At 36.6% G+C, this 25,782-nt stretch overlaps 1 protein-coding gene across 3 annotated transcripts in view; it reads left to right on the forward strand.

The window, feature by feature from the left end:
• BCKDHB (branched chain keto acid dehydrogenase E1 subunit beta) overlaps positions 1 to 25,782 on the forward strand; it is a 231,325-nt gene that overhangs the window by 148,592 nt on the left and 56,951 nt on the right. For 2 of the 3 annotated variants that reach the window (XM_024757453.1, XM_024757454.1), the window contains exon 9: positions 23,232 to 23,318. The exons of the other annotated variant lie outside the window; for it this stretch is intronic. In XM_024757453.1, coding sequence (XP_024613221.1) covers positions 23,232 to 23,318 — 87 coding nt within the window. The remainder of the gene's footprint in view (positions 1 to 23,231; positions 23,319 to 25,782) is intronic. 3 annotated transcript variants of the gene reach the window in all.

Consider the following 25,782-nt stretch of genomic DNA (forward strand, 5'->3'; position numbering starts at 1 on the left):
AATAGATGCATAAAAAGCTTTAGACAAAATTCAACACCCATTTGTGATAAAAACTCTCCCGAAAGCGGGCATAGAGGGAACCTACCTCAACATAATAAAGGCCGTATATGACAAACCCACAGCAAACATCATTCTCAATGGTGAAAAACTGAAAGAATTTCCTCTAAGATCAGGAACAAGACAAGGATGTCCACTCTCTCCACTATAATTCAACATAGTATTTGAAGTCCTAGCCACAGCAATCAGAGAAGAAAAAGAAATAAAAGGAGCACAAATTGGAAAAGAAATAAGACTGTCACTGTTTGCAGATGACATTATACTATACATAGAGAATCCTAAAGATGCCAGCAGAAAACTACTAGAGCTAATCAATGATTTTGGTAAAGTTAGAGGATACAAAATTAATGCACAGAAATCTCTTGCATTCCTATACACTAATGATCAAAAATCTGAAAGAGTAATTAAGGAAACACTCCCATTTACTACTGCAACATAAAGAATAAAATACCTAGGAATAAACCTACCTAGCAAGATAAAAGACCTGTATGCAGAAAGCTATAAGACACTGATGAAAGAAATTAAAGATGATACCAACAGATGGAGAGATATACCATATTCTTGGACTGGAAGAATCAATATTGTGAAAATGACTATACTACCCAAAGCAATCTACAGATTCAATGCAATCTCTATCAAATTACCAGCGGCATTTCTTACAGAACTAGAACAAAAAATCTTAAAATATGTATGGAGACACAAATAGCCACACAAAAGACCACACAAAAAGACCCCGAATAGCCAAACTGTCTTGAGGGAAAAAAATGGAGCTGGAGGAATCAGAGTACCTGACTTCAGACTATACTACAAAGCTACAGTAATCAAGACAATATGGTACTGGCACAAAAACAGAAATATATTTTAATGGAATAAGATAGATAGCCCAGAGATAAACCCACACACCTATGGTCAACTAACCTGTGACAGAGTAGGCAAGGATATACAATGGAGAAAAGACAGTCTCTTCAATAAGTGGTGCTGGGAAAACTGGACAGCTACATGTAAAAGAGTGAAATTAGAACACTCCCTAACACCATACACAAAAATAAACTCAAAATGGATTAGAGACCTAAATGTAAGACCAGGTACTATAAAACTCTTAAAGGAAAACATAGGAAGAACACTCTTTGACATAAATCACAGCAAGATCAAGATCAAGATCACAGCAAAACAGATCAAGATCTGTTTTGATCCACCTCCTAGAGTAATGGAAATAAAAACAAAAATAAACAAATGGGACCTAATGAAACTTCAAAGCTTTTGCACAGCAAAAGAAACCATAAACAAGATTAAAAGACAGCCCTCAGAGTTTTAGAAAATATTTGCAAGTGCATCAGTGGACAAAGGATTAATCTCCAAAATATATAAACAGCTGATGCAGCTCAATATTAAAAAAAAAACTAATCCGAAAATGGGCAGACCTAAATAGACATTTCTTCAAAGAAGACATACAGATGGCCAAGAAGCAGATGAAAAGCTGCTCAACATCACTAATTATTAGAGAAATGCAATCAAAACTATAATGAGCTATCACCTCACACCAGTTAGAATGGGCATCTTTAGAAAATCTACAAACAACCAATGCTGGAGAGGGTATGGAGAAAAGGGAACCCTCTTGCACTGTTGGTGGGAATATACATTGATACAGCCACTATGGAGAACAGTATGGAGGTTCCTTAAAAAACTAAAAATAGAATTTCCATATGACCCAGCAATCCCACTACTGGGCATATACCCAGAGAAAACCGTAATTTAAAAAGGCACATGCACCCCAATATTCATTGCAGCACTATTTACAATAGACAGGTAATGGAAGCAATCTAAATGCCCATCGATAGATGAATGGATAAAGAAGATGTGGTATATATATACAATGGAATATTAGCCATAAAGTGGAAGGAAATTGGGTCATTTGTAAAGGCGTGGATGGATCTAGAGACTGTCACACAGAGTGAAGTAAGTCAGAAAGAGAAAAATATCGTGTATTAATGCATATATGTGGAACCTAGAAAAATGGTACAGATGAACTGGTTTGCAGGGCAGAAATTGAGACACAGATATAGAGAACAAACATATGGACACCAAGGGGGGAAAGCGGCGGAGGGTGGTGGTGGTGGTGTGATGAATTGGGAGATTGGGATTGACATGTGAACACCGATGTGTATAAAATTGATGACTAATAAGAACCTGCTGTGTAGAAAAATAAATTCAAAAATTCAAAAAAAATGAAAATTTAAAAATAAAAAGTAAAAATAAATAATTTGAAAAAGAATGAAATCCTGCCATTTGGAACAATCTGGATGGACCTTGAATGTATTATGCTAAGTGAAATAAATCAGATGGAGAAAGACAAATACCTTATGATTTCACTCATGTGTGGAATCTAAAACAAAAAAACCCCTCAGAGATACAGAGAACAATCTAGTAGTTACTAGAGGGGAAGGGATGGGGGGTGGTGGTTGAAGGGGGTCAACTGTTGGTCGTGATCACTCTGTACTGTGTACAGATGTTGAATGATAATACTGTACACCTGAGACTTATATAATAATAATAAAAAGTTAAAAAAAAAAGAGGATAGCTACCTATATGGCTCTGAGTCTCACCCAAGCACCAGGAGAGTAAGGAACTGCCTTTTCCCAGCCCAAGGTTCCTGGTCTGGAGGCTGTCTCCTCCCCAGTGATCCTGACAAGAATAGACAATGCAGGGTAGTGTGAGCATGTATTCCATGAAGACAAAATCAGCAGAAAAAGCAACAAGTTTAGCAGCCACAGTACATTTCTATGACTGAAGCTCAAGTTAACACACAAAAGCATAAGCCACGTGCTTCACATTTATACTGGAAGTCTTTGGTTTGTAATGCTCTCCCAATCTCCTCCCTAGAACTTTCTCCCAAGCTGGAGCTAATTAGAGTGGATGTCTTTATGCCTCTAATTATGGTTTACGTTATTTGCATGTGTGTTTTTCTCAATAGAGGGCCATTACTGTAAGAAGTCCTAGGGGGTGGGATCCTATGCCTGGGGCTCTAGGAATGGAGAATGCCTCGTGTTATTATGTGGACCAAGATCTTTAACTTCTTTTAGGTCAGATCCTGTCCATGTTCTTGACAGCCTTTCTCTCGTGGCCTCTTGAGCATAAAGAATATGATTCATATACTGTGTATATGAAAACACAGTAGTTAAAGCAATGTAGTTCTTTTTTAAAAAAATAATTTATGTATTTATTTTTGGCTGCATTGGGTCTTCATTGCTGCACGCAGGCTTTCTCTAGTTGCGCCGAGTGGGGGCTACTCTTCATTGCGGGGCGTGGGCTTCTCATTGCGGTGTCTTCTCTTGTTGCAGAGCATGGGCTCTTGGCACGAGGGCTTCAGTCGTTGTGGCACTCGGGCTCAGTAGTTGTGGCTCGCAGGCTCTAGAGTGCAGCCTCAGTGTTGTGGCACGTGGACTTAGTTGTTCTGCAGCATGTGGCATCTTCCTGGACCAGGGCTCGAACCCGTGTACCCTGCATTGGCAGGCAGATTCTTAACCACTGCGCCACCAGGGAGGTCCCAAAGCAAAGTCGTTCTGCCATTACCTCCTTGTTTTGAGTGTACCTCAGGGACTAAGACTCAGGATGTGGCATTAAGTTAATATTATTGTTATACATTTTATTGCTTTTTTAAATATGTTGTTTGAAATTTCCTTTAGGGTTTTATAAGAGCTATTGGCATAAGGAGTTCATATTTTTATTTTGTGCACATTTATGTTTTGTAAGAGTAATTTAAATTTATAAATTAGTTTCGAAAAGTTTTCTTCTAGAGGGGTGTTTTATCAGAACTTTATTCAAGTTGAGAAATGTTGGACCAGGGCCTCTGTGAGTGCAGGTTGCACAGTATTGGCTTGGCGGATCAGCCCTGGGGAAGCAAACTCTCCTCTCTCTGGTAGACTGTTGCAGGCATTATGCTAAGTGAAATAAGCCAGTCACAAAAGGACAGTATTGTGTGATTGCACTTAGATGAGGTTCCTAGGATAGAGACAATTGTGAATTGGGTTCTGCAGTTATACCCTCTGCATTCAGTGAGGGCTTGGAACCTACTAGAGCCCAAAGGTCACCTTAGAAATCACTTAATTCAAATGAGGTTCAAATTTGATTTGGCATAATAATTTTTATTTGACTCTCAACGTTTGTATTGCTAAGGCCATCCTTTTAAGACCAATTTCCCAATCTTTAAGTTTATAATAGGATGATTTGGTGGTGATGATGATCGTAATAATGATAATAATGTCAACAGCTACCATATAGTGAGTGTCTTCTGCATGCCAGGCATGTCATGTATGGAATTATTGGTTTCACAGCACTCTTGGAAGTAGGCAGTACCATCCCCATTTTACAGATGAAAACCAAGGCTCAGAGAAGTGAATTTACTTACCTTAAGCCACACAGTTAGTAAATAGAGAAGCTAGATTTTATTTGTAAATCCAGTCTTTCTGCCCCCATCCCTTCCTGCCAATGTACATTTCACTGTTTTTATTGTCTATATTTCAAAACTAAATGTACGTTTTTTAAAAGATGGGGATGTATGCTAGGGACTGCTATTTGAGAATGGCACCTCTCTTTAGAGTTCTTTGTTTAAAAATGATGATTTCAGGGACTTCCTTGGTGGCCCAGTGGTTAAGAATCCGCCTGCCAACGCAGGGGACGCGGGTTCAAGCCCTGGTCTGGGAAGATCCCACATCCTGCAGAGCAACTAAGCCCGTGTGCCACAGCTACTGAGCCTGCGCTCTAGAGTCTGCGAGCCACAACTACTGAGCCCACGTGCCACAACTACTGAAACCCGCGCACCTAGAGCCTGTGCTCCACAACAAGAGAAGCCACTGCAATGAGAGGTCTGCGCACCGCAAGGAAGAGTGGCCCCAGCTCGCTGCAACTAGAGAAAGCCCGCACACAGCAACAAAGACCCAAAGCAGCCAAAAATAAAATAAATAAATTAAAAATAAAAATGATGAATTCCGACTAGACGCCAGCTCCCTTTTCTTGTTTTCTGGTTGCCTTCTTATCCTGTGGTTTGAAAAAGTAGTGCCAAAACAGTTTAGTATCGAAGGTAGTACGTACATGTTTATTAATATTACCAATCTCACCACTTAATTTGATTCAGAGAAATGGCCTTTGACATTTTTTTCGGATTGGATACTGGCTCTTAATCAATGCAGCTTATTGAGAATTTGCAGATTTATGTCTCAAATGTCTTCTCCCAGCCCCACTGCCTTGCTCAATGAGCAGGGATAACTCACTGCTGCAGGCCAGCTTCAATATTATGGTTGCAGTGTCAGTCATTCAGAGCCACCTATGTTCTGATTTCAGAATGATGGTTGTCTGTCCTGGTGTAAGGTGATCCACCCCAGCATCATGAAACTGTAGGATCAGGGAGCAGAAGGTTACACTAATATGCCATCGTCATGGAGTTTTCCTGGTTCCACTAGGGCTGAGGTTTAAAATATGTGAACTTCAAATTGTGTAGATAAAAAAATGTGAAAAAAGGTGTGCATATGTAAATACAAACTCACATATTTTATATGTCATACATTTTTTTTTCTACAGTAGATGTGAGAAATGATTATTTTTCTTTAAGACAGAGATTTAGAAGTGATTTAAGTTCTCTAGGGCTGCGGATAGTCACAAGAATAACAAAACACTCGTATGTTTCCCTTAATTTATTGGAAGTAATCATAACGTGAATCACTGTCAGAACTGAAGGAGCAGTGTCTCACAGATTCAGAAACGTCAGTTTAGCTACTTAAGAAATGAATTTATGATTAGTAAAGGCCAAGATCCAATCTGAGCATTGTTTTTGAGTCTAGTTAAGGTGTGCCAGGTAGGGGGTTGGTAACCTCCGGGAGAATAGTGGGCGGCCGTGATGCTGAAGTGATAAAAACCTGTGATCCTGAGCCCACATCATGACCCTCTGAGGAGAACCCATAATCTTATCCTCATCATTTTGATCTTTGGATTTTCCAGTCCTTTTCCTGTGTGGGTCTTGAATAAATCTGATTATTTTCATGGTGGCCCCTTCATTCTCTTCCATTACTTTAAAATGTTGGCCATGGCGTCTGTGCTTCCTCTTCATACCTGTTCCTTGTGGCTGAGACACACATACCAGCTCCGGTCTTCATCTCATTGCTGTTAACCTGGCCCAGCTCCCAATACTGATGGCCAAGTTTAGCAATTTACGTTTTAAAAGACCGGTTCTGGTGGTGGTGGTGGTGGGTATGTGTGTAGGTGGGGGTAATACAAAAGAATTGTATAGATTCCCTTTTCTGTAATAAAATTTTCTAGAAAACTATATTTTGATAGAATTATTAAAACTTAATAAACAAAAATGCATCTCACCTGTTGTAGACATTCTTGGTGCCGTATTTCTCCTAAAAGGACTAAAATTAGTCCTTTAGGGATGAAAATTAGTGAGCAAACTGACTTTATTCTTTCACTAGCATGTACACACACTGGAGGTCCCCTGATAAGGCCTTGAAGGATGCTATAAATGCTTCAGGTGCAAGGTTACCAAGTGCATTGTGGGGAAGAGTTTCAGAGCTGTAGGTACTTTTTTCCTGCAGATTGAAAATTTCAGATGCTGTAATTGTCCACTTACGATGTCATTTTGGAACATACAGGAGGACTCCTGAAAGCTTAAACTTACACATTATCTTGGATAGCTTATTGTTTTTCTGGGTTTTGGAAACATGTGATGAAGAAAGGGCTCAAATGGCCTTCTTTTGAAACACTGGGTCTGCTCTGCTAAATGTCACGTTCAACGAAATGGATGTTTACATGGGTCAGTATCCGCAAAATGTTTGGGAAGGCCAGAATGGAAGGCTGCCTAATTCAGTGTATAATTTTGTGGGTAAAGATAACATGGCAGAGAGTACATCCTGGCGTTTGAAAAGAAGGGTCGTTTCGCCGGAAAGATGTTTCCTTTAAGTATAGGTTGCAAATGCTTGGGCAGAATCCGGCTTGGAGACATATTTTGCTTGGCTTTCATGTGTTGGAAAAAAAAAAAAGAGCTCAACCATCTAAGCCAGAGACGGTGTTCTCTGGTTGTCCACACTACCCGCTACTTGTTACTGACTCCGATATTCACCTCACTTCCCAGGGTCCTGAGACGCTGGTTCTGTGTCACTTGCTAAAGGAAAGCTCTTTGTAGTCAGTCTCTGATTTACCCTTTAAGTTGCGGTCAGACTGGGAAGAGGATCCTCCCTTCCGCTTCCTGTTCCCTGCTCCTCTTGGCTCCAGTTCAGGCAAAAGCAGACTCTTCGAGGAACTGGGGAATGGAGGGAGGAGGGGCAGAAGGCCTGTCCCGGCTTCTTCAGCTGTGGTCCTCATGTGTTCGAGGGGATGCGGGGAACCCAGGGAAGGTTCCTCACTTCTGTGCCAAGGCCAGGAAAGGAGACATAGACAACCCCTGTTACCTTGCCATCCTGTCTGCTTACCTCTTGCCCCTGTATTTTTTTTTTTTGACACTTTCAGGAGGCCAGTTTATCCATACTCATTCATTCCACAGGTAGTTTTGAATTCCACTGAGTGGGGGAACACTATATCGGGCTAGCAGAGGGCAGATACCCAGGTACCCAGATCTACCACCCCTGCATGCTTTAGTTTTACTAGTGTGGTTTTAGTTCCCATGTGAGACATTCAGGTCTCATCTGTAGCCTTATGCTCTCCTCAGAATTTTTATTCCTGTCTCTTGGAGGTTAGATCTGGTAGTCTCTCTCTTTTTTTTTTAATTGGAACATAGGCGATTTACAGTGTTGTGTTAGTTTCAGACATACAGAAGAGTGAATCAATTATACGTATACATATATCCCCTTTCCTTTAGGTCTGTGTTCTCTTGAATGCACAATAGTTAACATGTTCTTCTGGATCTCAAGTAGATCATTTTCAGAGGCATGCTTTTCCTTTGAATGATCAGGATAATTTCCAACTTTTTTTTTCCAATAGGCTCTATGGTTTACTCTATGTTTTGCTTCCTTTATTCATCTTTGAATAGGGTGATATTCATTTTGTCCAGACTCCTTTGCCAATAAGCAGAATGTGGGGCTTCACTCCGATGATTCTGTTCTCTGTTCCCTGGGAGATTCCCTTTCTCAAATTTCCAAGCCGAAGGGCAGGCCGTGGCAGCTCCCAGCCTGGTCTTTCAGGACCGGAGCTCTGCTTACGGGGAAGAGCTTCTCCTACGCTGTCAGCCCTCTACCTGCTTCCCTGCCGCTCCGAACTAGGGGCCATCAACTCAGGAGCCTGAAGAAGTTAGGCAGATGAAACAAAATTATTGAAGTCCCTGGTTTTAGACAGTATGCACTGTATAATAGCTGTGGAAGGCATTTAAATGGAATATTTCTGAAGTGCTTTGCCCTTTTAAACAGAAGTAACTTTTTTGACCCAGTACATACAAACAATACACAAGATTATCTTTTATTTTAGTTTGTATTTACTTAATATTTTAAAATTTAATTTTATTTCACATTTTGGTTTTCTTTTTTACTCACAGCTTTACTGAAGGATAATTGGCATAGGAGGAATGGCACGTGTTAAGGTGTGCAGTCTGATAAGTTTTGACAGGTAGACATCTGTGAAACCATCACCACAATCAAGATAGTGAGCATGTCCATCACTCTTCCCTTTCACCCCCCAATCTCCAGGCAACCTGTTTGTGTCACTATAGATGAGTTTGCATTTTCTAGAATTTTGTATAAATGAAATCATGCACCAGGTACTCTTATTTATTTTTTCTGGCTTTTTAAACTCAATATAATTATTTAGATATTCATTTTATTTTATGTATCAACATACACTTCATTCCTCTTTGTTGCTGAGTAGTAGTCCATTATATGGATGGACTGTAATTTGCTAATTCATTCACCTGTTGATGGACATTTGGGTTGTTTCCAGTTTGTTTTTTTTTTTAGGTTTATTTTAATTTTTTATTTATTTATGTATGTATCTATCTGTTAATTTTTTATCGAAGTACAATTGACCTACCACACTATGTTAGTTCCAGGTATACAACATGGTGATTTGATATTTCTGTACTTTTCAAAATAATCACCATAACTCTAGTTACCATCTGTCACCATACAAAGTTATTACAATATTGTTGACTATATTCCCCATGGTGTACATTTCAAATCCTCACGACTCATTTATTTTGTAACTGGAAGTTTGTACATCTTAATCTCCCTCACCTATTTCACTCAGCTGTCCCCACCCCCTCCTCTCTGGCAGCCACTTGTTTATTCTCTGTATCTATGAGTCTGATTCTGTGTTGTTATGTTTGCTCATTTGTTTTGTTTTATAGATTCCACATATAAGTGAAATCCTGCTCTTTCTCTGTCTGACTTTTTCACTTAGCATAACGTCTCCAGGTCCACCCATGTTGTCACAGGTGGCAAGATTTTATTCTTTTCTTATGGCTGCATAATATTTCATTTTATCTATCTATCTATCTAATCATGTCTTCTTTATCCATTCATCTATTGATGGACACTTGGGTTGCTTCTATATCTTGGCTATTGTAAATAATAGTGCAACAGACGTAGGAAGGCATATATATTTTTGAATTAATGTTTTTGTTTTCTTTGGAAAAATACCCAGAAGTGGAATTACTGGGTCATATGATATTGACATTTTAAATTTTTTGAGGAACCTCCATATTGTTTTCCATAGTGGCTGTACAGATTTATATTCCCACCAACACTGCAAGAGAATTACCTTTCCTCCACACCCTTGCCAACACTTATGTCTTGTCTTTTTGACATAACAGTGATTCTGACAGGTGTGAAGTGATATCTCATTGTGATTTCTGATTTGCATTTCTCTGATGATTAGTGATGTTAAGCCTCTTTTCATGTGCCTGTTGGTCATCTGTATGTCTTGTTTGGAAAAATGTCTATTCAAGTCCCATTCTTAAATTGGGTTGTTTGTTTTTTTTGATGTTGAGTTGTATATGTTTTCTTTGTCTATTTTAAATATCAACTCCTTATCAGATATATTGTTTGCCAGTTTCTTCTTCTGTTCAGTAGGCTGCATTTTTGTTCTGTTGATAGTTTCCTTTGCTGTGCAAAAGCTTTTTAGTTTGAGGTAGTACCATTTTGTTGATCTTTGCTTTTTGTTTCTCTTGCCTGAGAAGACATATCCAAAAAAATATTGCTAGGACCAGTGTCAAAGAGCATACTACCTATATTTTCTTCTAGGAGTTTTATGTATTGAGTTTATTTTTGTATATGGCGTGAGAGAGTAGTCCAGTTTCTTTTACATATAGATGTCCAGTTTTCCCAGTACCACTTACTGAAGAGACTGTCTTTTCTCCATTGAATATTCTTGCCTCCTTTTTCATAGATTAATTGACTATATATTAATCTATAATACGGGTTTATTTCTGGGCTCTCTATTCTGTTTCATTTATCTGTGTGTCTGTTTTTGTGCCAGTACTATGCTGTTTTGATTAGTGGAGTTTTGTGGTATAATTTGAAATCAGGGATTGTGATACTTCTGGCTTTGTTATTTTTTCTCAAGATTGTTTTGTCTATTCAGGGTCATTTGTGTTTCTATACAAATTTTAAATTATTTGTTTTAGGTCTGTGAAAAATGCCATTGGTATTTTGATAGGGATTGCATTGACTCTGTAGCTTGCCCTGGGTAATATGGTCATTTTAACAATATTACTTCTTCCAATCCATGAGCATGTATATCTTTCCCTTTGTTTGTGCTGTCTTCAGTTTCCTTCATCAGTTCTTATAGTTTTCTGAGTACAGTTCTTTTTCCTCCTTGGTTAGATTTATTCCTAGATATTTTATTCTTTTTGATGTAGTTGTAAATCAGATTCTTTTAGTTTCTCTTTCTGGTAGTTTATTGTTAGTGTATAAAAACACAACAGATTTCTATATTTTACTTTAGTATCCTACAATTTTACTGAATCCATTTATTAGTTCTGATAGTTTTTTTTTTTTTTTTCGTTCTAATAGTTTTTTGGTGGCATCTTTGGGATTTTCCATATACAGTGCCATGTCATCTGCAAATTGCAACAGTTTTACTACTTTCTTTGCATATTGGATTTCTTTTATTTCTTTTTCTTGTCTACTGGCTGTACACATGATCATTTTAAACCAGATGTCCAGTATTTTACATCTTTTGTATTCTTTTTTGAAGATAAATCTAGAGCTGACATTGCTTATTCTAGGAATCTGAACAATTATTAGCTTTTGATAAATGTATTCCCAAAATGTCCCTCAAAAGGTTTATGCCAGGCAATGTAAGAAAGATTTTACTATAGCCTTGCCAGAATTAAAATTTAAATTATTTTGTGACTTTAATGGATGAGGTGCCATTTTATTCTTATTTTTAAACTTATTTTAAAAAATTATTAGAACACTGGAACATTTTCATTGGTTAGTAATGATATTCTCTTTTATAATAATCTTTGTTGCTCTTTGGTTCCTTTTTACTTTTATTTTTAATTATGTAACCATTTTGTGAATATAGTCTTAGTGCATAGTTTTATGAATTTTAGCACATGTATTGATTCCTGTAATCACCAATATTTTTATGATACAGAACAGTTCCATCACTTCCGAAAATGTCCTTGGACTATCAATTTGTAGCCACATCTACTACTAATCTGTGGAAACCACCAACCTGTTCATGGTCACTGTAACTTTGAGTTCCTGAGAATGTCATATAAAAGGAATCATACATTATGTAATATTTTGAGATTAGTTTCTTTCATTTAGCCTAATGCCTTTGAGATTCAGTCAAGTTATTGTGTAACTCAATAGTTCTTTTTTATTGTAGAGTAGTATTTAATTATATGGGTATACTACAGTTTTTTTAATTGAAGTATAGTTGATTTACAGTATTAGTTTCAGGTGTACAACATAGTGTTTCAATATTTTTCTTTTTTCTTTTGATCTTTTATTTGCTATTTTTTATATATAATTTTTAAAGGTTGCAGTCCGTATAAAGTTATTACAAAATATTAGCTATATTCCCCATGTTGTGCAATACATCCTTGTAGCCTATCTTACAACCAGTAGTTTGTACCTCCTTCCCCTGTCCCTATATTGCCCCCCTCCTGCTTGCTAACCACTAATTTGCTCTCTATATCTGCAAGTCTTCTTCTTTTTTGTTATATTCACCAGTTTGTTGTATTTTTAGATTCCACGTATAAGTGATATCTTACAGTGTTTGTCTTTGTCTGACTTACTTCACTTAGCAAAATGCTCTCCAAGTTCATCCATGCTGCTGCAAACGACAAAATTTTGTTCTTTTTTATGGCTGAGTAGTATTCCATAGTATGTATATGTGTGTGTGTATGTACATGTGTGTGTGTGTGTGTGTGTGTGTGTTTATGTATAAAACAGCTTTTTAAATCCATTTATCTGTTCATGGACACTTAGGTTGCATCCATACCTTGGCAATTGTAAATAGTGCTGCTATGAACATTGGGGTGCATGTATCTTTTCAAATTAGTGTTTTTTGGATATATATCCAAGAGTGAAATTGCTGGGTCATATGATAGTTCTATTTTTAGCTTTTTGAGAAACCTGCATACTGTTTTCCACAGTGACTGCACCACTTTACATTCCCACATCCTCCTCAACATTTGTTATTTGTGTTCTTTTTGACGATAGTCATTCTGACAGGTGTGGGTGATATCTCATTGTGGTTTTGATTTACATTTCCCTGGTGATTAGCGATGTTGGAGGATATAGCAAAATGACCAATTTACGGTAAAGTAAGTCAACAAGCATAAAATCTTCTCGGATTACTCTTCAAAAAAATGCTCTTATCATTTACAGCCTAGGTTATTATAGGTATGTCTCACTATCTGTGGTATAATGGCCATGATCATCTTACTCTGTTTTATGAGTTCTTGTCAATAAAAAAGTTGCAGAATAGAAAATTGTAAATCAAACAGGAGTGGATTCTTAATATTTTTGTAGTTTACAAGTAAAGAAACTTTCAAAGTTTTTTCCCTGAAAAAAAATTAAGTTTAAATTAATTTTTAAATATTGAATTATATTTCTGGGTAACTATTATTATTGCATCTTAACTTCTCATGAATATTCCATTAGTAATGAAGTTTGATACTATAATTCTTGACCCAGAGATTTCTATGCCTTTCTGCCTCTCTCCTATTCTATCAAGTAATCAATGAATGTTTTATAGACAAATATTATTTCAGCTAAAGGAATTCTTTTCCTGAATCCACCTGTCATATAAACAATTTCTCCCCATCATCTTGGTTTTAATGGAAGTATGACATTTATGTACTTTATGTCTGTCTGCACCATCTTAGTTATATATACTGAAAAATATATGTGTAACTTTTGCTGAAACATCCTATGAGTTTTACTCTACCACTTTTTTTTTTTTTTTTTTTTCCTGGTACGCGGGCCTCTCACTGTTGTGGCCTCTCCCGTTGCGGAGCACAGGCTCCGGACGCGCAGGCCTAGCGGCCAAGGCTCACGGGCCCAGCTGCTCCGCGGCATGTGGGATCTTCCCGGACCGGGGCACGAACCCGTGTCCCCTGCATCGGCAGGCGGACTGTCAACCACTGCACCACCAGGGAAGCCCTACTTTACCACTTTTTTGAGTCATAAAAAAGTACCAGAAGATTTTAAGCTTTGGTTATTATGAACTACATGTATTATGAACTACACATGATTTTTGTTTTGTAATGAACTAAAACTCCATTAACTCCAACAGATTTGGACCAGGTTTTAGAAAATAAAAGCATTTATCCATGGTGATGCAGAAGTGTAGCAGTGTTTATGCTTTTGATCATTCCTTAGAGAAGTGTTGCCTTGGTAGACAACCATCTGGCCTCAGAGAAAATCGTACCCCAGATACATGCTTAAAACAGCAGTTTAAAATGTAACTGGCTGACAGTCTTGGTTTTGGTTGGGGTCACTTTTTTATTCACGGTATTCTGGGAACACAGGGGATGATGTCAGTTTGTACCCTTAAGACTCTTATGATGGCCAAACATAGTATTTTCCTCTGTCGTCAACACTTGAGAAAAATTTGCCAAATGGAGACTTATGAATAGAATGGGAAAGAGTATTAGTAATTGTTTCTTCTAAGAGATAAAAATTCAGTTTTTCAATGTTATTTTTAAGAAGACCTTAGGTGTTGAAATTTAAAATAAAAAAATTGTTTTTACCAAATATAACTTGATTTTAAATTCCCGTATTCTGCCTTAGCAATCTTTAAATTAATTTCTTTCTTTCTTGAGTATGTCTTGCCCTAGGACATTGTGGCAACCCATATTACAGTCCTTTAGGTACCTGGGTTAACTCATCTGTGTTTCCCCAGTATTGGCACATGTGAGTGGCTCAGTAAATCGTTTTTGACATGAACCAGTGACCTTTGGAACTTATATAAGATTAAAAGCTAATTGAGAAATTGCATGTAATACTCAAATAAGATGATGATGGTGATTGTCTGGTTTGTACCAATGTTTCAAACTGTCTTAGTTGGCATTAGTCTATCTTCTAGTTATTGGCAGAGTATGGAGCAAAGAGATGACTCCAAGGTTCTGTAGTATGTAAATAGATTCGGTTGTTCCTTTGGACGGTGGATTACTGGTGCTGTTACTGATTACAAGTTATCTTTGTGATTCCAATTAGCTGATTTACCATTGAAGATTTTTTGATAGAGGAGTGCTGTCTTGCATAATCAGTTGGGCAAAGGATCTATGTGACATAAGTCATCTTAGAAAAAAATGTCCTTGTGTCTGTTTCAAAATGGAGGATGGTGAAGAAACCAGATGTAATGCTTTTTCAGAAAAGAAGACATAGTGAACAGTTGAGTTTGATGATATATTTTTTCATAGGGTATATCATATTCTGAGAAGATTTTATTTCCGGTCCCCAGAGGGACCAATTTAAGGAATCCGATGCATTAAGCACTTTGAAAACACTATTTGTATCAACAATAAAAACCAAACAGCCTGATTAAAAAATTAAAAAGGAAAAGATTTTATAAATTAGTGATAAACACCACTAATCATTAGGGAAATGTAAATCAAAACCACAATGAGATAACACCCCATACCCATTAGGATGGCTACTATCAAAAAAACTTGAAAAAACAAGTGTTGATGAGGATGTAGAGAAATTGGAACCCCTGTGCATTGGTTGTGGGAATGTAAAATGGTACAACTGCTATGAAAACTAGTATGGCCATTCCTTAAAAAATTAAACATAGTATTATAGTGTGATCAGCAGTTCCACTTCTGGGTGTGTATATATATACACACACACACACACCTAAAATAAATGAAAGCAGTGACTCGAACAGGTATTTGTACACCCGTGTTCATAGGAGCATTATTCACAATAGCCGAAAGACAGAAACAATCCAAGTGCCCGAGAGCCTGAATAGATAAAGTATGGTTTATAAATACAGTGGGATAGTATTCAGCTTTAAGGAGGGAAATTTTCACACATGTTATAACACGGATGACCCAGGCATTATGCTAAGTGAAATAAGCCAGTCACAAAAGGACAGTATTGTGTGATTGTGCTTAGATGAGGTTCCTACGATAGAGACAAATTCATGGAGACGGAAGTAGAATAGTGATTGCCAGGCCCTGGGGGAGGGGAAGAATGGGGAGTTACTGTTGAACAGGTACAGAGTTTCCGTTGGGGAAGATGAAAAAGTGCTGGCATTGTATGGTGGTGATGGTCGTACTACCATGTCAATGTGCTTAATGCCACAGAACTGTAGTTAAAAATGATTAAAATGGTGAAACAACTAAAATTCTGTATATGGCATTTTCATTCAGCCCATAATTGTAACCTAGGTGCTAAACTAGGTACATGAGTTATCTGTGAATTATCAGCCTCTTCCCACAACATGCAATATATATATAGTATCATGGTAACAAAAGAATAATACTTGAATGAAGGTAAGCTGCCTAAATCAATAAATAATAAATGTAGTGAAATGGCCCTGCCAAGGGTCTTTACTACTAGGTCAAGTTCTAGATTTGCCAAGTAGTGTGTATAGCAGTTGTACTACCACTTTCTCATTTATTATAGAAATATAAGCATATTTATAGTAAGGTTAAATTACGTGGTACTTCTGAATGTTTCCTGCTGTTGCAAACTTCAGAGAAGAAGCCTGGAAGAGCTCAGGATGGTTCTAAGAATAGAAGCTGTAGGAGATACACCACCCTGATTGTCAAAAGTACAGCTTGGCTTTTTAGTTGTCCTTGTCAACAATTTTATAAAATTCTACAACATGGAAGTCAATAATATTAATATCCAAATGACATGTTATAATTTCTCCTTTTCATAAAAAGAAATGGGTAAGAGTTGAAGTGGAGACAAGTTAATGGAAATATTTTAAGTCCTGCTGAGAAATGGTAGGGCAGTGGTAAAAATGAAGATCAGAAAACAACTTGGGAAATGGCTACCTCAATCTTTGAGAATTTGCTTTGGCACACAAAAAAATAATGTTGATTCCTGTAGGTGGTTATGCTTTGCATGATGTTTAAGCTAATGCGGAAAATGAAAAAACTTTTAAGACATATTTATTTACATATTTTCCCATGTTTCACTACATATCTAATAAACATCTACCAGTACAATACCTTTATTACCATGGCAACATGAACTCTTGTCAAAAGGAAAGGAAATTTATGTTCAGTACCAAGGAAAGGAAATGTTCTGTGTGTTTATTACAGCCATGCATTTACAAAAGATCTACATAAAAACAGAAACATGTTTAGTACTGCTAACTTCTTATTCTAAAATCAATCTAGAGTAGGAAAAATAGATGGAAAGAGCTGGCCCAGGGTAGTCCTCTGTTAGAACTAGAATGATGATTAGAGCTTAGTTTATAGGACTCCCTTTTTATAGCATGATTGGTCCCTCCTAACAGCTTCAAGGCATCAGAAAATTGGAAGCTTGTTAGTGATTCATTTAAATCACTGTGTCTAGATGCTTTTTTTTTTTTTTAGCGGTACGTGGGCCTCTCACTGTTGTGGCCTCTCCCGTTGCAGAGCACAGGCTCCGGACGCGCAGGCCCAGCGGCCATGGCTCACGGGCCCAGCCGCTCCGCGGCATGTGGGATCTTCCCGGACCGGGGCACGAACCCGTGTCCCCTGCATCGGCAGGCGGACTCTCAACCACTGCGCCACCAGAGAAGCCCCTGTCTGACATGTTTTGAAGTAGCTTTCAGAAAGATGTCTGCTTTTAGTTTTTGCAAAAGCGGTTTTTCCTAGGCTCGTCAGCTCTGATTATACCAATAATTCAGGCAAGAGGGAACCAGGGAGGATGTCTGAAATTTTCCCAAACACTTCATGCTTTTGTTAGAGTGATTTGCTCGTTCTTCTTCTGTTGACTTTATTCAGTTCTCTTTATGTTCTGCTTGCTCCCTTAACTACTTTTTCCACGTGGGTGAGAAAGCTCTGAGGATTTACTCTTTCTCCATTTACACCAATTTCCTACGGTACCAAACTCTTTGTAACCCCATCACTAAGAGCCTTGCCAAAATGGACTTTTCCGAACCATCTGTGGGGTTCATGACTCTTCCTTCTCTTTTAGCGTTGGTGTTTCTCCAGAGGAATATCAGCCAGTGACCTGATTGTGTGTGACGCTCATGCTGACTAATCATAGTTGCTAGGCACATTCTAACACATTGTTAGCTTGTGGTTAATTGTGAAGTTTTTCTAGCTAACGTGTCAAATGCATTTGGCTACTAAACAAGAGAACATTTCAGAAACTTAATTTATCTGCAGAAATATTTGAGGCTAATTAAAATCATGTCCTTAATGCTTCTACATTATATAATTGTTATGAACACGCTCTTGATTGATGAAACAAAGGTGTACGACTTTACTATTACTTCCGCTCATATGTATTTATAAGCAGATTGGATTTCAAAAGGAACTGGTAAAGGCCAGCTTTGATGTTTCTTTTGCTTTTCATTAGCTTTTATTCAGATAGAAAATGTTAAAAGGGCTGTAAATTGCCTATCCAAAGTGTTGCCTTTCCTACTTTATCTTATCAGCCATCAGGATAGGCCACTGAACTTGGTGTTGGTCAGGTTGAATTACTTTGTAGGAAGAAAATCTTGCCATAGGTTTTGAGTAAGCGATAAAAACTACACTTCTGCTTTTTGAATGTGTTGCACTTTCAGGCATATGCCAGCTTAATGGTCTGCCTTTCCGTATCATTTTCTCCTGGAATGACAACTTAACAGTTTTCCTGGTTGGATTGTGTTAAAATCTTTAGAGGCTACATTCACTAAAACATGTGTCCCATGTTTGGGCAGCCAAAATCTGTGCAGTCGTTTTGATGGAGTTTAACTTAGCAACTCTGCTATTACCACAGATATCTTATTGCTAACGCCCCATTAAAATGTCCTTAATTTGGAGTCTGTTATTTCATATTTACATTGTTCTGGGATGCGCTGAAGTATGCTTCTGCACTATGTTTAAAAATGGATTTTGCACAGTGTCTTTTAATAACATCTAAGGGAAAAGAATCTGAAAAAGAATTTATATACACACACACACACACACACACACACACACACACACATATATATAACTGAATATATGTATATATAACTGAACCACTCTGCTGTACACCTGAAACTAACACAACATTGTATATCAACTATACTTCAATTAAAAAAAAGGACTTTGCTAAGAAAGTAGTAGCTTCAATATATGTGTATATAACTGAACCACTCTGCTGTACACCTGAAACTAAACATTGTATATCAACTATACTTCAATTAAAAAAAAGGACTTTGCTAAGAAAGTAGTAGCTTCAGGACATTAAAGAAGGGCGTGTTTAATATAGTTAAATTATTTTAATAGATTTTTATCTAGTTAACTTTTCTTGAGTGGCTACCATGGTCTGAGCATTGGGCTAGGTATCCCTCATAGATAACTTGATGTTATGGCCATTAGTAATGAAGTCTGGGCAAAAGACGGACTAAGGGGAAAAGTCATGAGTGGCCAGAGCAGGAACAAGGTATCTTAAAAGTTTCCATCAGAACGGGGGTGTCGCAATCTGTTGGTTGTTGGCAATGTCATCGTGTGTTCAGCATTAAGATTTGATGCCTCCTCTTGAATCAGGTGTTGCTGATGCCCTTGGGGAGGGGACGACAGAAAGAGTGAGAAAGTGAGACTCTCTGGGAGAAATCCAGGGCAGACCAGTGCTCACCAGCTTAACAGCCGTAGGCTGTTTCACTCCTTGCCTTTCAGAATTGTTTTTTAAGTTTTCTTGACAAATTTCTCAAGGCCTTGTAGGGAACAAAGCTGTTTTGTTTCAGAGATGGGTCCTCATCTTGAACTGGTTCAGCTTTCCCTGGTGCCATTAGCTGCTCTAACTCACCGCTACTCCCTCTGGGTAAGTCCAGAATCCTGGAGCAGATCTTGGTGGCAAGAAGTTGAAGAGGCAGATACTGGAAAATCCAGCCTTATGTGATCTTTCCTGGCTGTGATAGGTTTAGCTTTCATATTGAAAAGTTGTTTAAACTCTTAAAATTTTTTTTCAAGTGGTGAATTACATTTATCGCAGAAGAAAACTTGAAACTTGATATATCACTTTTTTTCTAAAGAAAAGGAATTTTAAACCCTTATTAGCGTTTATATCTGTAGTGATTTATTTTTAAAAGGTTAATGGCTATCTCCATTGAAAGGCACCATATTTTTACTCTCTAAGGAGGTCAAAATGCTAAATTTGGCTAGAAAAATTTCCCGGCAGTTGGATGTGATTGTGCCTGAATGTATGAAAATGAAATGCCTGTTAAAGTTGACAAAAGACGTAGATTAATCAGAATGTCTAGTTGAATCACAAAGCATGGAAAGGGTAACACTCTCCTCAACTGTGTATATTTGCAATGATCTCATTATCATAATATTAACAAAGTGTGAACATTTCCAAAATAGAAAAGAAGCTATCTTCAGAAATTTTAGTAAACTGAAATTGTGAATGATAAAAAGCACATACCAAGTTGAATTTGTATTATACCTTACAAAATCATGGGATTCTATCATAGTCTCAGCCTTTCACGATGTATGCTAATTCTTTGAAACTGTCAGTGTTATGTCTATAGGCATTTTTCAGAATTTTGCTGTAATTTTATTTTATATAGTTTAATACTTTTCAGGTAGTAGATGATTTTAAGAAGCAGAAATGAGATTTAGGTGCTTTCACAATTCAGTGAAGTAAAGTAAAATACTCAGAGCCTAACACACAGCAGCTCCTGTGACATGCAGTTGTTTATGATTTTGATCATTATTTCTGTCTCCTCTTGTGTTGCTGTCCCCTCTCTCTCTCACTGGTTTGCTTGCTTTGACAGTTTCTAGAGCCTCATAGCATTATTACTTCTCATCTTGTGTCTGCCCTTCAGCTCTTGGTATTTTAGAAATTTCCAGAATTCCTTCCAGAACTGTCAGCATACAGTTCCTGATCCAAGAACTCGCATGTTTACCTAACACACTTGCAGAGCTGTTGAAGAACTTGCCCTTCTTTGATACCAATAGCTGATTTCCCATTTTGTCTGGGGTCCAACAGCTTGAAGGTCAAGAGATGAGCTGGATATGATCTCGACATACAGCTGTCATACAGAGCCTGGCATGGGGGGGTGGCTGATTCCCTATGTTTTCACTGTGCCTCTTTGCTGCTGGGGTTTGGGACCTCAGGGTTCCCTTGTATCTGAAGCTAGTCCTAAGATACCATAAAAAAATTACATTTTTTGAGATTATGACTGCAATGTCACATGCATTTGTTACCTTCAGCATTAACTTAAAAGGGCTTTCCCTTTATTTTTATTTATTTTAGACTTATTGAGAATATTTTCAATAATATAAAAATACTTTTCATTTAAAGTAAAACAAAACCAAAAGTTCTTTCCCTACAAGCCACCAGGGAAGTCCAGGAGAAGCAAGTTTTAATAGTTTGGAATGAATCCTTCCAGATTATTTACACATGTTGGCTCAATATATATAGCTATGTTTACTGGTGTCCGTTTTTCACAAAAATGAGATCATATTATTCTGCAATTTGCTTAATTTACTAATTAACTTGTCATGGGCACTGTTCCATGGCCTCGGTCTTTTTCATGGCTGTATAATACTCTGCTGTATTGATGTATCTTGGTTTATTTAGCTTTTCTCCTGCTGACAGATTTTATCTGCTTACACATCATGTTGCATGGACTCCAGGGGTTGGTAGCTTTTGTCCTGGGTACATCTGTGCTTAGTTTCCCCACTACATTCTGCAGGCTAGAGGAAGCCTAGAACATTTGCCTTGGTTGCTTATTGGATTGTCATTTGATCTTGGATTGGCCTCAGTTCAGATAAAAAGCACCAACTCTGTTGTGTGGGGTTTGAGGGGAACAGCAGCATTTTTATAGCTGTTTCTCATTTCTCCCTTCTAGCTGGGTTGTACCGTCTAGCTGGGATGGATTTTGGCTATATCATTCCTAGATGCTCTTATGTTGGCAGAGTTCTGGGATTCAGAGCTCTAAGAAAGTTCTGATTGTCAAATCTGTTTCTTTAATCGGCAGTCCTTAAAGTCAGGACATCTTTTTAGGGAATACTTTGAGAATACATTTGTTTTTTTCATGATTGTAGAATATTTTTGTCTCTTTATATTTCTAACCAGGTGCACTGAAATTTAATTTGTGACTTTCACATTGGCATAATTAACCACAGTCATAAATTCAAATACCAACATATTCCAAGGTTAATATTTCATTGGCGGGGATGGCATTCATTAAGGTGTTCATAAAATTTCATATTCTTAAGTCACTATTAACTTTGTAGATTCGGTAACTTATTTTTGTCATGGCTACTGGCCATATCTTGGAGTTTAACATCTGATGGCTGAAACTACTACACACTTTTGAAATTCTAAACCCTAATTGCCTAGAATGAAAGCAATATTTTAATTTATATACAGGCATACCTTGGAAATATTGAGGGTTCGGTTCCAGACCTCCAAAATAAAGTGAATATTGCAATAAAGTGAGTCACACAAATTTCTTGGCTTCCAAGTGCATATGAAAGTTATGCTTATACTATACTGTGGTCTGTGTAATAGCATTATGTCTAAAAAAATGTACATATCTTAATTTAAAAAATACTTTATTGCTAAAAAAAATGCTAACCATCATCTTACAATGCAGGCTTCAGTTTGTAAAAACTGCAGTTATGTGCAAAGCACAGTAAAGTGAAGGGCAATAAAACCAGGTCTGCCTGTAAGTTTTCTGTTTGGAAGATTTTAATTTCATTTTCCTAAAAGAGTAATGTAGAATTTAAGGAAGGTGATACAAAATTATTAGAAATGTAGAGGAGAAATTACGACTTCTCCTTTGTAATAATATGGTAACTGGGTAACATATTTTAAGCAGTAACTTGCTGTTGGTTTTAATATTTTTTACCTTCCTCCACACTGGCATCCTGCTATGATATCATAGCTATACTTTTTGATTTATTATTGTACAGAGTGTGTCAAGCACAGTGGGAACAACCACACCAAGCCAGTGTCGAGAATACATCCTTATTTTCTGTGACATTTTCTAGTTTAAAATGGAGTTGTAGTCGTTAACCATATTTTAATACACTTGAACGAAGAGAGTTGTAACCCTTTTACTTTCCCGGTGATTTCTTCACGCTCTGTTTCCTTGAATGTCTAGTGGCTTGAGCTTTTCCTTTGCTACAGTTTTTACACTCTATTTTTGTGTTTTCCTTCTCCACGCAAAAAATGTCCTAAGACTATTTATCTATATGCAAATATACTCCCAAAGGAACAAAAAGGCACTTTCATTCTTAGAGCTATATGAGGAAAAAAATGATATTCAGATACAAAAATGTGAAATACATTCAGTTTATAACACAAAAATATAATAGAAGGCATTTTTAATGACATACATAGAATTACAAATCTCATTTTTCTTTTGCACTAGGATTAGCTACTGAAAACTTTTTTAACAGTGCAAAAATCAAAGAACAGTCCAGCTGAAAGGGAGTTACAACTTATTTGGCATAAAATTGAATTGCTAATTTTTAATTATTTATTGGATTTAAATAATTTATTTTTATTACTTAATCAAAACTACCATCATATACTTGAAAATATGTATTCTCTTCAACATCAGACTTTCCTTTTCTCTTTCAGTCTGTGATCAAAACAGGGCGGCTGCTAGTTAGTCACGAGGCTCCCTTGACGGGCGGCTTTGCCTCTGAGATCAGCTCGACGGTTCAGGTAGAGTAACTTTTTGGCACTGATGTGAGCGTTTGTGCATTTGCATGTGTCTATGCGTTTGTGCATCTACATGTGTCTACTCCAAGAACAAAATTACTTATCACAATATATAAAAGCATGCACTGTTTAGAAAAGTACATTTTCCCATCTAGCTCCAACTCACTGTCCTTTAGATAATGGTCTAATTACATCTTCTAGAAAAGAAATCTTAAAAGCTGAAAATTCCTTAATAGGAAGAAGGAAGTTTGAAATAATCTTAGTAAACTAATGTCAGTTATGTTTGCTAGGATAAGCGGAAAAGAAAACTCTTAAATTTGAATGGGATATTTCTCTTTTAATAAAACTTATCATGATGAATCTTATCATGAAATGTTTGATTTATAAAATTGATTTTAACAGCCTTCACCTTAGAAAAAATGAATCTGTCAAAAGTCAGTAATTTAAATTCAGTAACAAATTTCACAATCAATAATTTAATTCATTAATCTGATTAATCATGTGCTATTGGCAACACTTTAGGAATGGTTTAAAATCATTTCTTTTAAAAAAGGGTTCAGTTAACATGCTGCATATCAGGAAAAAATTCTACAAACCTCTTTATGGAGGATTTTTACTTAAAACTTTCATTCACATTTATATCATAGATGGGAATAAGATGACTTAAATGTTTCATTTTTCCTAACTTTTTAAATTAAAAATTAAATAACTATATTTTAAATGGAAAGTTTGTATGTATTTTAAATTCAGAGTATCTTTGCAGCTAGCAAACATTTTACTCCTCTTTACTGGTGGTGAGATGATTTTATTGTTAAGATACATATAAATTGAAAATTCCTTTAAGAGTATATGGTTAAAAACTTGATATAAAATTATGATATATGAGCACTAATGATTTCTACCAATAAAATATCTTTAAGTATGAACTGACAATGTTATAAATATTTTAAAATTAGATGAATCAAATTTAAACATAAATATTTTAAAAACTAGATCAAAAGAATTCATAATTATGATAAAAAATTATGCTGTTATTTTTACATGTGGTATACATTTTTCACTGACAAAATTAAGAAAATACTTGAGTTTTGTAGATTTGTTGTCTTCCTTATTATAGAGACTACAATTTGAAACATTATTGCTTATCATTGTGTAACATAAATACCTGGTATTTACCGTGCATTTTATTCATTGAGTAGCCTAATGTAGTATCCCTGTAAAGAAAAAAAAGGGGGGGGCTTGCAAGAATGAATCACTAACACCAAGATGGTATTTCAAGTCAAAGGCAAACTGTAAAGAGAAACTGGGATTTTCTGATTCCTAGTTAATATGTGGTCCACTAAACCCATCTGGCTGTTGCTAATGGAACTTTATCTGACGGCTTTGTTTCATTTTGCCCACTGAATGTCATCTTACTGTTATCTCAAAACTTTCACTTGCATTTAAATGTAAAAGGAAAATAAATAAACATGGAATTAGAAATTATAACTAAAGTCCACTTTCTCTAGACATGCTTTTAAAATTTGAATTCCATTGATTACTATAAGCTGCATAGAATGTAACATATTTTTTGGCTTGGAAAAGAATTAGAAAGATTATCTAGCCTAGTGTCTACTTGTCTTGAATAATATGTGGATTCGTGTCAAAGGAAAATTGTCTCTCGGGCTCCAAGAATACATTTGTGAATTCCAGTTTGAGGAACGTCATATCACGAGTTAAATATAGTCACAATAAAAAGCTTACACCATCAAGATCATAAACACTGTATCAAAAGCAGATCCTGAAATTATATGATAGTAATCAGTGGTTAAGGTTGTGAAAGAGATTATACAGAATATGGTCATATTTTTTTTCATAATATGAAGACACCAAAACAAAGACCACATCTTATAATACTCAGACTCCCAAAATATGCCCACTGATCCTGGGTGTCTGAGGTCTGAGAAATCCTGACCCAAACCAACTGGATTCCTTTAACAGATGAGTGTTTCTCATTCAAAGTGCTTGTGGTTGACCTCATTTTAAAATTAAGTGGAAGATTTGGGACTAGGACAGGAGTCTTGAGTAAATGTTGAGTATGTACATATGCATTCTTTATTCAAAGTACCCCCACCCCATGAGGAAGATAGAAGTTGGATTCGTTATAAGATGTTCTCTGTTTTCCATGTTTAAATCTTTCAACCAACTATCCACAAAATAAATTAAGGAAATAATATAAAATTTGTAGAGAGGTCTTAGTTTGATATTTTGAGGAATTAGAATTTAGATTTATTCATCTGAGGAAGAATTACAAAGTGCTCACAGTTGATTTTGCTTAATTCTGATTTTACTTGTACAAATGGAAAGTGTGGAAAATGAATTTTAACAAAATATCATCAACATTGGATTTCCAAATGTTTGCCTGTGTGGCTTTTATGTATTGACAAGGAAGGAAAAAAAAAGCTAGACACCTTGTTTGTGTTTTGTT

This window comes from Neophocaena asiaeorientalis, unplaced genomic scaffold, assembly GCF_003031525.2.
Source record: "Neophocaena asiaeorientalis asiaeorientalis breed wild unplaced genomic scaffold, Neophocaena_asiaeorientalis_V1.1 scaffold253, whole genome shotgun sequence".
In the NCBI taxonomy this organism is placed as follows: Eukaryota; Metazoa; Chordata; class Mammalia; order Artiodactyla; family Phocoenidae; genus Neophocaena; species Neophocaena asiaeorientalis.